A 14,691-nucleotide genomic window follows, 5' to 3' on the forward strand; every position below is an offset into this window, starting at 1 on the left:
CCCCACAAAGCAAAACAAAGGATAATGTTGACTACACAGCTTTTGGTGTTGATTCCCGCAATTCACCTGTTATGCAAAAGCTGTTGTGAATTTTTCGCTGTCCAATTTCACAATTTTAAATCCACTGGCAGTTAAAGCTGTACATGAAAGGAGTTTCAGACAGAAATACACCAACAGAGGAACATGAATTATGCAGAACCAAATAAAAATCACTGCAGTGCAGGCCTTTGAAGTTCAGATTTGCGACACATTGTTTTCTTTGAGACCAAGCTCAGCTGAAAATGAAAGAAAAATACGGTAGCTGTTTGTGCCTATAAAGGGTTAACCTGTTTCAAAGAGATGAGGAAATGAGATCACATGACCACAGTGAAACAGAAACTAAAAAGAGGACAGACACGAGTTTAAATTAATCCTGGAAGTCTGAAACCTTTACTGAAGCTTTCATATAGCAGGTAACATTTTTTCAAAAGTTTAAAGTCTTGTGTTTACTTATTTGTCGATTTTTGTCATATGTACATAGATTTTGTTTTTGTTTTGTTCTAACTTTCATTTTCACTTTTTTATAGATTTTCTTTAAATGGCTTCTGCCACAAGTCTAATGACTGATGATAATTTTTCTTGCTCCATCTGTCTGGATGTGTTCACTAAACCTGTATCAATTCCTTGTGGGCACACCTTTTGTCATGATTGCATCACAAAACACTGGGAAACAGTTGAGCGTGTATTTGAATGTCCGCTGTGCAAAGAGACATATTACCAAAAGCCAACGCTCCGGGTCAACATTTTTATTGCTGACATCTCAGAAAGGTTCAAAGACATTGTGAAAAGGAAGGCATCTTCACCCCTTCAAGAAGCAGAGGTTGGAAACGTGTTGTGTAATTTGTGTGCAGAGCCAAAGTCCACTGCTGTAAAGTCTTGCTTAGTATGTTTTATGTCATTCTGTAAAAAACATCTCCAGCCTCATCTATTATTACCCAATTTACAGAGACATAAGCTCATCCAGCCAGTTAATGACCTGCTAAGCAGGATATGCAAGACTCATGGTGAACCTCTGGAGTTCTTTTGCAGGGTGGATCAAATCTGTCTTTGTTTGTCCTGCAAAAACAAAGATCATAAAACACACGAGGCAGTGACTTTTGAAGAGGAGGCAAAAATAAGAAAAACCCGGCTGGAGAAAGAAAAGGAAAGCACTGATAAAATGATCGAGGCACGTCAGCAAAACATTTTTCACATTCAATGCTCGTTGGAAGGGAGCAGGAATAATGCAGATGAAGCCCTGTCATGCAAAAACCATATGATAGCTGTTGTTACGGATTACATTTGCAGAAGCCAAATTGAGCTGACTAACGTAATCAATACAAAGCTGCAAGGGATTGAAAAAGAGGCGAAGGATTTCATTACGGAACTGGAGGCAGAAATTATGAAAATAAAAATGAAAAAAGAGCAACTTAATAAAGCCTCAATTGCAGATGATGACTTCACATTTCTCGAGAATGCCCTTTCTCTTACAGTATCTTCACCCAAAGTGAAGGACTGGTCTGATCTGAAACTTAACACTGACCAGTTTGCAATTCAAGGTGCCATAGCCGAGCTGCAGATGTCAATCACAAGCAAAATAAATTCACTGTGTGATCCTACCTTTAGAGAGAAGCAGCAGTACGCTGTAGATGTGACACTTGATCCTGACACAGCACACCCTTTATTGAATGTTTCTGCAGATGGGAAGCAAGTTGCCACTGAAAACCAAAAGAGAAATATTGAGAACAAACCAGAAAGGTTTGATCAGGTCCTCAATGTTCTGGCAAAAGAAGGCTTCACCTCTGGAAAATCTTACTATGAGGTACAGGTGAAAGGCAAAACTCAGTGGGACTTAGGAGTAGTGAGTGGGTCCATCAACAGGAAGGGGGATATCAGACTAAGCCCAAAGAATGGATACTGGACCATCTGGCTTAGAAAAGGAAATGTGCTCACAGCCAATGCTGACCCTGCTGTAAACCTGCCAATGAGGCAGATGCCTGAAAAGGTTGGAGTTTTTGTTGATTATGAGCAAGGTCAGGTTTCCTTTTATGACGTGGAAGCGAGGGCAATCATCTTCTCTTTCACTGGATACAACTTCAGCGAGAAGCTCTTTCCATTCTTCAGTCCCTGCGTCAATGACGGAGGTAAAAATTCAGCTGCCTTGATCATCACACCTGTCACAAACAACTGCTGAGAGATTGTTTTAGTTTGTGGACACATTTTCTGACAGATTACAATTGTGCAACCCAGTTTTCATTACACGAATCCATCTGTGGCAGTCTTGTATACTATAATTTGATGCAGTGTTTATTTGTAATGTAAATGAACTCTAAAGGGTTAGCAGCAATGACATAATGCCTCTAAAAGTGGATCTGTGACACCATAAGAGGAAATAAAAGTCGTATGCAGTAAAGTTGTTGTTTTGCTATCAAAATGTTCTGTGTTACTGTTTATACCTTAAACTGCAGTGATCTGTAAAAGCACTGTTACCATGCATGATATAGTTCTGTGACTGATATTCACCCATTCAGAGCTTTAATGTAACAAAGCACAAACAGAATCAAAGAAAAATTATAATTTGTGATTCAGTTGCTCCAAAATGGCCCTAAATGGGAATTCTCCTCTCAACATATTACTGTAATGAAAATCAGTTTGATTTTGTTGGCCTTTTGTTATATTGCCTCTCTGCTTAGCTTTTTAATTATGTTTTTGAAAACATTTAACTCAACATGCTTTAGAAGAATTTCAATGAAAAAGGACAACTGGATTAGTAAAAGGGACACTGCTGGATGATTTTCCATTGAAACTTGGGAGCAAAAGAAAAATGTTATGTATGTCTATTAATACATTTTGTATTTTATGTTTGTGTGTTATTTGTTCATTTAAAGACTGAAAATATCCGTCTTCTGGAAATCACAGCTTATATGGTCTTTTAAGAGGTTAGCAATTGTTAAACTATAACTCCATTGTTTCCTATTGTTAGATTGTTTTGAAAATTACTCGTTGGATATAAATAAAATCCTTACAATATTGTTTTTTAGGTGTTTTCCATGTATTATTATATTATATAAAGGTAATTGCAAGCATTATAGAAACAAATGGAAAAATCCCACTAATAGATACCTAAGTTAATTGGCACCAGATTACTTAAGTTTGTTTTTAACTATCAATTAAGTGACACTCTGCAGAGTGCAAACACAAAGTTAAGTTTTTCTTGACAAACTAAACAACACTTTCTTTCACTTAAACCGATTGTCACGGTCTTTCTGTTTCCAAGCCAAAATAGTTCCAAAGAAAAAAGGCCGTTGGTGGCAACAGGTGGTCTGGTTTCTTGAACGGACTTCCGAGTTTATTGTTTGAAAAATATCCTTTTATTTCTTGCAAAATGATAACCAACAAATTCTTACAACTTAAATGTAAACGAAAATTGGCTTAAACACATCTTACAAGGACAAAAAGTGGTCGAAAAGTGGTCAAAAAATAATTGTAAAAAACCTCCCGTCATCACACCGGACATTCTGATCCCACAAGCGCCGCACAGTGTGTTCTTAATCTCTTAAATTACTGGGAGGGGTTTAAAAGTTACCAAAGAAATCATAATAATTCCAAACAATTAATTTCATATCATTGTTCCAAACAAACTAAAATATATTCTAACAACTTATAAGTAAATAGAACTTATGATTTACAAAATTTAACATAAATGGCCACAACACCGATCAACTCTCCACCTCTAATGTAAAGTAGATAGTAAATTCATTTTTAAGAGGATGAGCTTTAATTGATGTGATGAAGCAGACCACAAGCTTTGTTAGTATTTGTTTAACACCTGTTAAACAAATAAAACTTGTCCAGAGCAAAATGGCAAATTTCTTTTTAAATAGCTTGAATATTTTCAGTAGATTCTCACTATGTTGTCTGCAAAATACATTGGTCTTGCAAAGTCTAACAATCATTTGTTAGCAAAAAACAAAGAAGTATATTAATAAATTGTTTTTTAAGGAACTGTTTCATGTATCTTGTGGAATCTATAGTCACAAAAAATCAATAAAAGAAATAAATGTGTAAAACTTAAAATTTCACATCTACTTAGGTGAATGTATGCAGCAACATTTTTAAAGTTTAATACATTTATAGGATTCTTACCTAAACTGTAAAGAGCAGAGAGACAGCTTATTTGGATCAATGTAAAAATAGAACTCAAACTAGGAATAATTTGTATTCAAATGAAGTTGACATTTGCTTATAATTGTTTTTATTATTACTGATTCTTGGAATAATATTCATAATAACTTTTTTACAGTAAGTCCAATACTGTTTCTGAGACAGCTTATTCTTCACAACATGACTTTATGAATCATTGGACTCTAGAGTCAACTTAGAACCTCACAATGTTATTTTGGGTGGAATATAGCAGCGCCCCCTAGTGTGGTTCATAGAAAGAAGCACATTACAAAGAGGAGTAGAGACTGGTTTCTGAACAAAATGAAAAAAAGAGTCTTGTATACTGATATCATCAGCAGACACTGGCCACAGAATAATGTGTAAATTACTGTTCCCCCAGTGGGCCCACCACCTGCAGGGGGAACCGTGAGGGACCGGTGCAAAGAGGATTGGGTGGCGGACGAAGGTGGAGACCTCAACGGCCCGATCCCCGGATGCTTAGGCTGGCTCTAGGGACGTGGAATGTCACCTCGCTGGGGGGGAAGGAGCCTGAGCTTGTGCGGGAGGTCGAGAGATATCGACTAGAAATAGTCGGGCTCGCCTCCACGCACAGCGTGGGCTCTGGAACCCATCTCCTTGAGAGAGGTTGGACTCTCTTCTACTCTGGAGTGGCCCACGGGGAGAGGCGGCGGGCTGGTGTGGGTTTGCTTGTGGCCCCCCAGCTCAGCCGTCTCGTGTTGGGGTTTACCCCAGTGGATGAGAGGGTTGTATCCCTGCGCCTTCGGATTGAGGAGAGGTCTCTGACTATCATTTCAGCCTACGGGCCGAGTGGTAGTGCGGAGTACCCTGCCTTCTTGGCGTCCCTGTCGGGGGTGCTGGATAGTGCCCCTCCCGGGGACTCCATTATTTTGCTGGGGGACTTCAACGCCCACGTGGGGAACGACAGTGACACCTGGTGAGGCGTGATCGGGAGGAATGGCCTCCCCGATCTGAATCCGAGTGGTGTTTTGTTATTGGACTTCTGTGCTAGTCACGGATTGTCCATAACGAACACCATGTTCAAACATAAGTGTGTCCATCAGTGCACTTGGCACCAGGACACCCTAGGCAGGAGGTCGATGATCGACTTTGTTGTCGTATCATCAGACCTTCGGCCGCATGTTTTGGACACTCGGGTGAAGAGAGGGGCTGAGCTGTCCACTGATCATCACCTGGTGGTGAGTTGGATCCGCTGGAGGAGGAGAAAGCCGGACAGACTCGGCAGGCCCAAGCGCATAGTGAGGGTCTGCTGGGAACGCCTGGCGGAGCCCTCGGCCAGGGATGTATTCAACTCCCACCTCCGGGAGAGCTTCGACCAGATCCCGGGGGATGTTGGAGACATAGAGTCCGAGTGGACCATGTTCTCTGCATCTATTGTCGATGCTGCTGCCCACAGCTGCGGCCGTAAGGTCTGCGGTGCCTGTCGTGGCGGCAATCCCAGAACCCGGTGGTGGACACCGGCAGTAGGGATGCTGTTAAGCTGAAGAAGGAGTCCTATCGGCTGTGGTTGGCTTGTGGGACTCCTGAGGCGGCTGACGGGTACCGTGAGGCCAAGCGTGCTGCGGCCCGGGCTGTGGCAGAGGCAAAAACCCGGGCCTGGGAAGAGTTCGGTGAGGCCATGGAGAAGGACTACCGGTTGGCCTCAAAGCGATTCTGGCAAACCGTCCGGCGCCTCAGGAGGGGGAAGCAGTGCTTTGCCAACACTGTTTATAGTGGGGGCGGGAGACTGCTGACCTCGACTGAGGACATTATCGGGCGGTGGAAGGAGTACTTTGAGGATCTCCTCAATCCTGCCATCACGCATTCCGTGGTGGAAACAGAGGCTGGGGACTCGGGGTTGGACTCTTTCATCACCCAGGCTGAAGTCACCGAGGTGGTTAAAAAGCTCCGCGGTGGCAAGGCTTCGGGGGTGGATGAGATCCGCCCTGAGTACCTCAAGTGTCTGGATGTTGTAGGGCTGTCATGGTTGACACGCCTCTTCAACATTGCGTGGCGGTCGGGGACAGTGCCTCTGGACTGGCAGACTGGGGTGGTGGTCCCCCTTTATAAGAAGGGGGACCGGACGGTGTGTTCCAACTACAGGGGGATCACACTCCTCAGCCTCCCTGGTAAGGCCTACGCCAGGGTATTGGAGAGGAGAGTCCGACCGATAGTCGAACCTCGGCTTCAGGAGGAACAGTGTGGTTTTCGTCCCAGCCGTGGAACACTGGACCAGCTCTATACCCTCTACAGGGTGCTCGAGGGTTCATGGGAGTTTGCCCAACCGGTTCACATGTGTTTTGTGGACCTGGAGAAGGCATTCGACTGTGTCCCTCGTGATGCCCTGTGGGGGGTGCTCCAGGAGTATGGAATCAGGGGCCCTTTATTAGGGGCCATCCGGTCCCTGTACGAGCGGAGCAGGAGTTTGGTCCGCATTGCCGGCACTAAGTCGGACCTGTTCCCAGTGCATGTTGGACTCCGGCAGGGCTGCCCTTTGTCGCCGGTCCTGTTCATAACTTTTATGGACAGGATTTCTAGACGCAGCCAAGGGCCGGAGGGGGTCTGGTTTGGGGACCAGTGGATTTCGTCTCTTCTTTTTGCGGATGACGTGGTCCTGCTGGCCCCCTCTAGCCAAGACCTACAGCATGCGCTGTGGCGGTTCGCAGCCGAGTGTGAAGCGGCTGGGATGAGGATCAGCTCCTCCAAGTCCGAGGCCATGGTACTCGACCGGAAAAGGGTGGCTTGTCCTCTTCAGGTTGGAGGGGAGTTCCTGCCTCAAGTGGAGGAGTTTAAGTATCTCGGGGTCTTGTTCACGAGTGAGGGAAGAATGGAGCGGGAGATCAACAGACGGATCGGTGCAGCTGCCACAGTAATGGGGGCGCTGTGCCGGTCCATTGTGGTGAAGAGAGAGCTGAGCCGAAAAGCAAAGCTCTCAATTTACTGGTCGGTCTACGTTCCTACCCTCACCTATGGCCATGAACTTTGGGTCATGACCGAAAGAACAAGACCACGGATACAAGCGGCTGAAATGAGCTTCCTCCGTAGGGTGGCCGGGCACTCCCTTAGAGATAGGGTGAGGAGCTCGGCCATCCGGGAGGAGCTCGGAGTAGAGCCGCTGCTCCTCCACATTGAGAGGAGCCAGTTGAGGTGGCTCGGGCATCTATACCGGATGCCTCCTGGACGCCTTCCTCGGGAGGTGTTCCAGGCACGTCCCACCCGGAGGAGGCCCAGGGGACGGCCCAGGACACGCTGGAGGGACTATGTCTCTCGGCTGGCCTGGGAACGCCTTGGGCTCCCCCTGGAGGAGCTGGAGGAGGTGTCTGGAGAGAGGGACGTCTGGGCGTCTCTGCTGAGTCTGCTGCCCCCGCGACCCTGTCCTGGATAAGCGGAAGACGACGAACGAACGAACGAACAATGAAAGGTTCCTCACTGTAGATGCTGGAGTGTATTGAATGTCCAGCTTCGCTACCAACTGTTGTGGTTGGTTTGTGATTCTCCTCTCCTCTATGGCTGCACCAGCGGTCCTTGCTTGCAGTTTCTGAGCACAGATTGAAATGAAAAAAGGTAAGATAAACACAAATTGACATGTTTTGCTCAGCTATTGATAGAAATTTTTCTAAACACAATTGTTTGACCATAAAAAAGTATTTGTCTCCAACATCATATTTAAGGATTAATGTTAGCATTTAGCATGAATGCACAGTTTAGATGGACAGATAGTGCATTCACACTATCCACTTTAGCCACTGTAATGCATGAAGAGTCATAATTTTTCGTTCTGTTTTTGTTTTTTTTATGTAAAGGTTTACTTCTCCTATATGTGAAATCAAAATCCAGATATTTTTTGAATAGGTGAGTCACTGTTTGCAAACGGGACAAATAAGGGTGAAATCTGTCAATACATGTAAACTGAAAAAGTTGTTAATCTTTTAGTTCAGAACAGTTCAAAGTTCAGAACACAATGCCACCACCAGTTTTGTGTAGATGACAATGATTCATTAGTTTCTTCAAGCTGAAGATGTTTTAAAAACAAAGGCGTATTTTCTACTTGTGCATGAAAACAAAACTGAACAAATTTCCTTGTACTATAAACTTTATTTTCACATCCTTTTGAAAGGTAGAGAGTTTTAAAGCTTTATGGTCCAAGCAAAGTCCACCTCAGCAATACAGGAATAGTTTGGGCAAATGGCCCAGCTCAGGCAGGTCAGGTACTCAGAAGAATCTGACCTTGGGCTTACAGCCAGATGGAAAAATAACTGAAGCCCCAGCAGTTCAAAAGAAGGCCTGGCTGGTAAGTGATTGAAGCACTGCAGTCTTCAGGCAATCTGCAATCACGTAGGATGGCTGGTGACCAGACGTCTACAGCAGGTGAGCTGGGGAATGTTACAGCCCCAGGCCTTTACAGCTTCTATCCCCTTGTGGTGGTTTGTCTATTTTTCTGTAATGGAGTTTAAACGAAAATTCAACATGGAAGACTCACCACCCCCACCACGTCCAATCACTCCTCACTGGCTGCTCCAATCAACGGCAGGTCCGCACTCCTCCTCAGCCAATCATCTCCCAGGGCATCACTGCGACATGTTCGACTAGTGTCTGGCGACTTGGCGGTTCCTCGTACTGTTTGTGACAAATTCCGCCCTCCTTCCTCCTCCTCTGCTTGTAGGAGCGTTTGACTGGCCTCCTGCCTAATGGCCCCTTTTCCCCTCGTCTCAGCTCCGGGTATGTGGAAAGCGCCTTAAGAACTCCTCCAATCCATCTACTAAGTGTTGCTGAAGATAATTTTCTCTAATATACTATCTCCTGAGGTTGATCACTGTTTCGCTTTACCTGATGGCTTAATGCTGTCTTTAAATTATCTACTCCCCACCTTTCTAAGAATCCCTTTTGGCGAGCTTTCGGCCGCCTTTAAGCATTTCAGAGACATCTTCTGCTCTGTTATCTGAGCGTAGAATAAGTGTGATACCTATTCCTCTCGGGCTGCACGGTGGTGCAGTTGGTAGCACTGTTGCCTTGCAGCAAGAAGGTCCTGGGTTCAATTCCTGACTGGGGGTCTTTCTGCATGGAGTTTGCATGTTCTCCCCGTGCATGTGTGGGTTCTCACCGGGTACTCTGGCTTCCTCCAGTCCAAAGACATGCCTGTTAGGTTAATTGGGCACTCTAAATTGCCCTTAGGTGTATGAATGAGTGTGTGCATGGTTGTTTGTGTGTTGCCCTGCGATGGACTGGCAGCCTGTCCAGGGTGTACCCTGCCTCTCGCCCATAGACTACTGGAGATAGGCACCAGCTCCCCCGCAACCCACTATGGAATAAGTGGTAGAAAATGACTGACTGACTGACCTATACCTCTCTTATCGTCGACCTTCTTTTCAGACATGGCTTCCAGATTTTTCTATCATATCACAAATCCTTCTCTGCCAAAGCTGCGTCCAAACTCGCTCAATCAGGAGCTGCCTAGACTGGTTTATTCTCGCCACTGAATTTTGTCATGACGTAAGCTACCTCTGATTCCTGCGGCTCGTTTGCCTCGTTTTAGTTCTTTATGGTCCATACCATCTCAGTTAAAAATGATGGTCTCTCAAGCGGATGGTTCTCAATCCTTTCATTGTCAGAGCCTTGCATGTGAACACATCATTATAGCTAAAAAATATACAGAATGTAAATACCTTAAGTAACTCTATCAATATGCTGCTTTAAATCTTTTGCTTCATTATTTACCATGAATTGTACTTTAAAAATTTACAACCCCCGTTTATCCTTGACAGTCTTTCCCTTGAATGCTTTTACCACCTATATTTATTAAATTTGTAACCATCGTCTTCTATATTTTGTCCGTACAATAAATTAAATGCAATGCAAATTATTTTAATCATCTGCATCTTTACTTGGCTTATTAAAACTAGCAAACCTTCGTATTAGCTCTCTCTAGCGGGGGGATGTACTTTTAAAAGCAACCTGTTTGCTCCATAGAACATATAAATATTCATTTACGCTTTCGAACATTTATACCAACCTTCTTCCTTTAGTAATCATGCGCTAAGGAACCATTTACTGTTTTAATATACACCTTATCTATATCTTATCCCGTCTAATCGTGGAGCACACTTTCTTTCTGCATATCGGGTTGGCGCTGCGTTGTTCAGTTTGAGTCAACTGATTTACAGTGGACTAAAACACTGCCGTCTCTCAGGTCTATCTCTTTCTACTTTCAAACCTTATTTCTTCGCCTGGCAAACTTTGAGACATTTTGAGCATTAGTTTACATTCAGTCCTAGCTTCATCACGCATTGCTTGAACTTCGTTTTAAGCCACCCTACAGCCGCAGCTCTTTTAGCAGGCATCAATTTTCATTGAAGATCATCTTTCTGAGCTCACTCAGCTCACAAAGATGATCTTCTCTCATTACGCATTAACTTCTCTTCAAATACATCTCAAAACATTGTATACCGCAATGCGCTTAATTCACCAGGTCGCTCCTTTATTTCTCACCTTCTGAATCTGGTTAATTCCGTCCCCTTTCTGCTAGATTTGGTTTCTTTAGATGAGTTTGCCGCTCTGACCTGTTTTTCTGGTCCTCTGTTCTGCAGAACCGGAATGGTATGTCTTTCCCTTATGATGACGTCGTCACGTCAGCAGATTCCATTCAGTTTTTCATCCATGGGTTTTGGGGGATTTCTTCAGGGTCCGTGGTTCGCTGCCATCTGGCCACTTTCTTTCCTCAATCCGAACCATCAGCCTTTATGAGGTAATCTCCATCTCTATTGCATGCTGCGCCTGGGGCAACTAATGGAAGGAACGCATAGCTGCTTTATGAGACAATGCAGCCGTAGTCAAAGTAAATAAAGGCCGCTCCTCTTCTAAGTCAATCTTGCCAGATACCACCTTGAAGACCTGATACTTGACTAATGAATCCCTCATTCCTCTATTCCAATCAGCTAATTATTATTGTAATTCAGGCTTGGCTCCCTCCGCTCAAGTCTGATTCCTTTCCTTAGCAAACTTTTTCAAACTTTTGCATCGCTCTTACTACTCCTCTTTACCCCGTTTGCATTCCTACCTTCTTAGCTTTTATTACTTATTGCTTCGATGTCTGGCATTTCAAACTCCCTTACTTTAAGAGTTTATTAGCTGGCATAAACTTATCTTCTAAGGGCCACTTTTCGAACCCATTCCAAGCCTTTTCTCAAATCATTCCATTAAACTTTTACTCTAAGGTCTCTGAAATCATAGCATTCCTGAGCCAGATCCGAGGAGACTTATCACTCCTCCCAATCTTAAAAGTTCTTCTCCTAGTGCTCCTTTCAGGTCCTTCTTCATCTCACTTAAAATTTATTTTTTCCAGCGCCTGGCTTTTAGCTTTTATAGCTTCCTTAGAGTAGGGGAATTTACTACCCCATCAAGCTCATCCGATTCTGCTAGTCCTAACTACTCCTCATCCAAAGTTCTATCCCGATTATTTAAAAATTTATCTTAAACATTCTAAAAGAAAGGTCCTTGCATTTCTCTTCATTGCTCGTTTTAACAGTCTATCCTGCCCCTTTCATGTCATGCTAAATTCTCCATCAAACAGCACAAACTCATTTTGAATCGAGGCGGTCACTTTAGCTGCCTCACCAGGAGTTTCAATTCTTCACTCCAACAACTCAGCCGCTGGTCTCCTCGGTGTGTTCTTTTCGTATGTCTGTCCTGACCTCCAATCTGTCTTATCCACTCAACGATTTATCAGTTCTTGGGTAACAACTCTCACAATTACTGGTGGTGGTCGGCCTTATCCAATCCTTTCCTCTAACTAGATCAATTATTAATCTTCCTTCTCTATTCCTGGTTCTCTTATCAAACCATTTTAAATTTGCATATTTTATTCTCCTATTTCAATTTATGTACCATGTTTTTAGACAGTTTTATTCTAGCCATTGGCAGGCGTTTCATGCAGCCGACGACTCACACGCCATTGGCAGGCGTTTCATGCAGCCGTCGGGCTTGCACACGCCATTGGCAGGCTTACGTGCAGCCGTCGGACTTACACACGCTATTGGCAGGCGTTTCATGCAGCCGTCGGGCTCAATCGCCATTGGCAGGCATTTCATGCAGCCGTCGGGCTCAATCGCCATTGGCAGGCATTTCATGCAGCCGTCGGGCTCTCACACGCCATTGGCAGGCATTTACAAAAATGCCTTGGCAAGCATCTCAATCCTAAGCCTTATCAGGCATTAATCTAACCACCTTGACACTGCCAGGTGCAGCCTATCTTCACCCGACCTGGCATCGGCCATCCACGCATCATCAGTCATAACTCAGGGTAAGCCCATTCGAGACTAATCATTATACAATTTTGGTCTGCGTTTTACTCCCCGCTCATCTCAGATAATCAATAACTAATCTCCTTCAGTTTAGTCTCAGCCTGGCCTCGGCCCTTTTGGGGGAAGACGTACCTAATCATAATCCTAAAATGTTTATTCAAATGTACTTCATCCTCAGCGTTTACGTCTCCCTCAGGGGTCAGAGCACCAAAGAAATAATATTTAATTAATTAATTATTTAACTGTCTTCTTGTTGTTTCTCCTTTATGTGAGTCTTTCCAGGTTGAATTGCCTTTACATGTGGGAAGGGTCCTCCTGCTGCTACATCTCCAGTTGCTGTTGAGCTACCTCCCTCTACCGGTGGACCCCAGAAGGGCCTTCAAAGTTTACCTTTCCAAAGATGATTGTTTGGAGGATGCTTGGACTTATGCTCCCACCCAGAAGCTGTAGCCAATGATGAATGAGAGATAAATTTAAAAGCTGGCCCTACCCTTCAATCAGGGCTGCTGTGATTAGCCCCTTTTCCACCAAGAGCCCTAGGATTTAAAGGCCCCAGATTTATTTTACCCAGGTAATAAGAATCCCTGGGAATTGTGTATGTTCTTTTTTCATTTTCCATGGCCACGGACCATTTATTTAAATCAGCCTAATGACGTATGGGGAAGTTATGAAGAATACTGCACTGCACCTTCAGTCCAGATGGCATTACTCCGTCACTCCGTTTTAAAGACTGTTAGTTAATAAATGTTTTTTTGTTTTTTTTTGTTTGAACTGATAAATAATAGACAAACAGCTTTTGAGCTATGCAGTTGGTTAATTCCTTTCATTATTCATAAAGTTGCACTGGATCCATAAGCAAGAAAAGTTTAAATCACTGTTTTACATAAAATTTTTACCAACCTGCATCAAGCCAGAGTTGTTGCTTTACAACCGCATGATTTATTTACAATAACTCCTAAACCATGATTAACACAATAATTTATCTTTTATTATCATCAGGTAAACCCATAACAGGTAACTACAGAAAATGTTTTTAGTAAAACAAATATTTATTATAATAATCGTACTCATCGTCTTCAGCTTTATCCGGGACCGGATCGCGGGGGCAGCAGACTCAGCAGAGACACCCAGACGTCCCTCTCCCTAGACACCTCCTCCAGCTCCTCCGGGGGGAGCCCACGGCGTTCCCAGGCCAGCCGAGAGACACAGTCCCTCCAGCGTGTCCTGGGCCGTCCACGGGGCCTCCTCCCGGTTGGATATGCCTGGGACACCTCCCGGGGAAGGCGTCCAGGAGACATCCGGTATAGATGCCCGAGCCACCTCAACTGGCTCCTCTAGATGTGGAGGAGCAGCGGCTCTACTCCGAGCCCCTCCACAGATGGCCGAGCTCCTCACCCTATCTCTAAGGGAGTGCCCTGCCACCCTACGGAGGAAGCTCATTTCAGCCGCTTGTATCTGGAATCTCGTTCTTTTGGTCATGACCCAAAGTTCATGGCCATAGGTGAGGGTAGGAATGTAGACTGACCGGTAAATCGAGAGCTTCGTTTTTCGGCTCAGCTCTCTCTTCACCACAACGGACTGGCACAGTGCCCTCATTACTGCGGCAGCCGCACCGATCCGTATGTCGATCTCCCGCTTGACTGTCTAATCATAAGCAATTTTTTATATAAAGTAGAATATGTCTAGACAGTGGAGAAGAGGATGGCAGGACACAAGGGTGAAGAAGATCACGAAGCTTCTGCAAAACTGCATCCAAACCTGGAACTGTTGTCTCTCATCCTGCAGAGTTGTCTCCATAAAACAATGAAACATTTTAAATAATAAAGAGTTCATACTCCACTAAGTTAGGTTTACATGAAAAGTAATGTGTATTTTTTATTTTGTGCCGGGCCGATTTCAGGCAGCAGTCAGTAGGGAAGTCCCAGTACAACTATCCGTTTAGCTTAGCTTACAGCCTGTGTAGGAGCTCCGCTGCTCTGAAAACTCAAAAAACTTTTCAAAGTAGGCTCGTTCCTAATGAAAGTTTTGAGGTCTACTATCTTGCATAAACACATCTTAAAACTACTTTTTGTGACAAAATAATGGTTTAAAAATGAATAATTTGTGTACTATCGTCCACCATTACTGTTTCTGCTGGTGCCAAGCCTCGCTGCACACAACCCCACCCCTTCAACAATCCCAGGAAATTGTCGAA

General features: G+C 44.2%; 1 protein-coding gene and 1 long non-coding RNA gene across 2 annotated transcripts; both read left to right on the forward strand.

Moving 5' to 3' along the window:
• Positions 1 to 364: 364 nt before the first annotated feature.
• LOC124859834 (probable E3 ubiquitin-protein ligase TRIML1) lies at positions 365 to 3,053 on the forward strand. Its single transcript, XM_047352683.1, has 2 exons — positions 365 to 452; positions 567 to 3,053. Exon 2 carries the CDS (start codon positions 578 to 580, stop codon positions 2,210 to 2,212), a length of 1,635 nt encoding a protein of 544 aa, XP_047208639.1. The 5' UTR covers positions 365 to 452; positions 567 to 577; the 3' UTR covers positions 2,213 to 3,053.
• A 4,572-nt stretch (positions 3,054 to 7,625) lies between these two features.
• LOC124859835 lies at positions 7,626 to 13,402 on the forward strand. The gene is made up of 2 exons (XR_007036204.1): positions 7,626 to 7,764; positions 12,771 to 13,402. It is a non-coding gene; the product is annotated as an uncharacterized LOC124859835 (long non-coding RNA).
• The last annotated feature ends 1,289 nt before the right edge of the window (positions 13,403 to 14,691 follow it).

The sequence above is a fragment of the Girardinichthys multiradiatus genome, chromosome 23, assembly GCF_021462225.1.
Source record: "Girardinichthys multiradiatus isolate DD_20200921_A chromosome 23, DD_fGirMul_XY1, whole genome shotgun sequence".
NCBI classification, from domain to species: Eukaryota; Metazoa; Chordata; class Actinopteri; order Cyprinodontiformes; family Goodeidae; genus Girardinichthys; species Girardinichthys multiradiatus.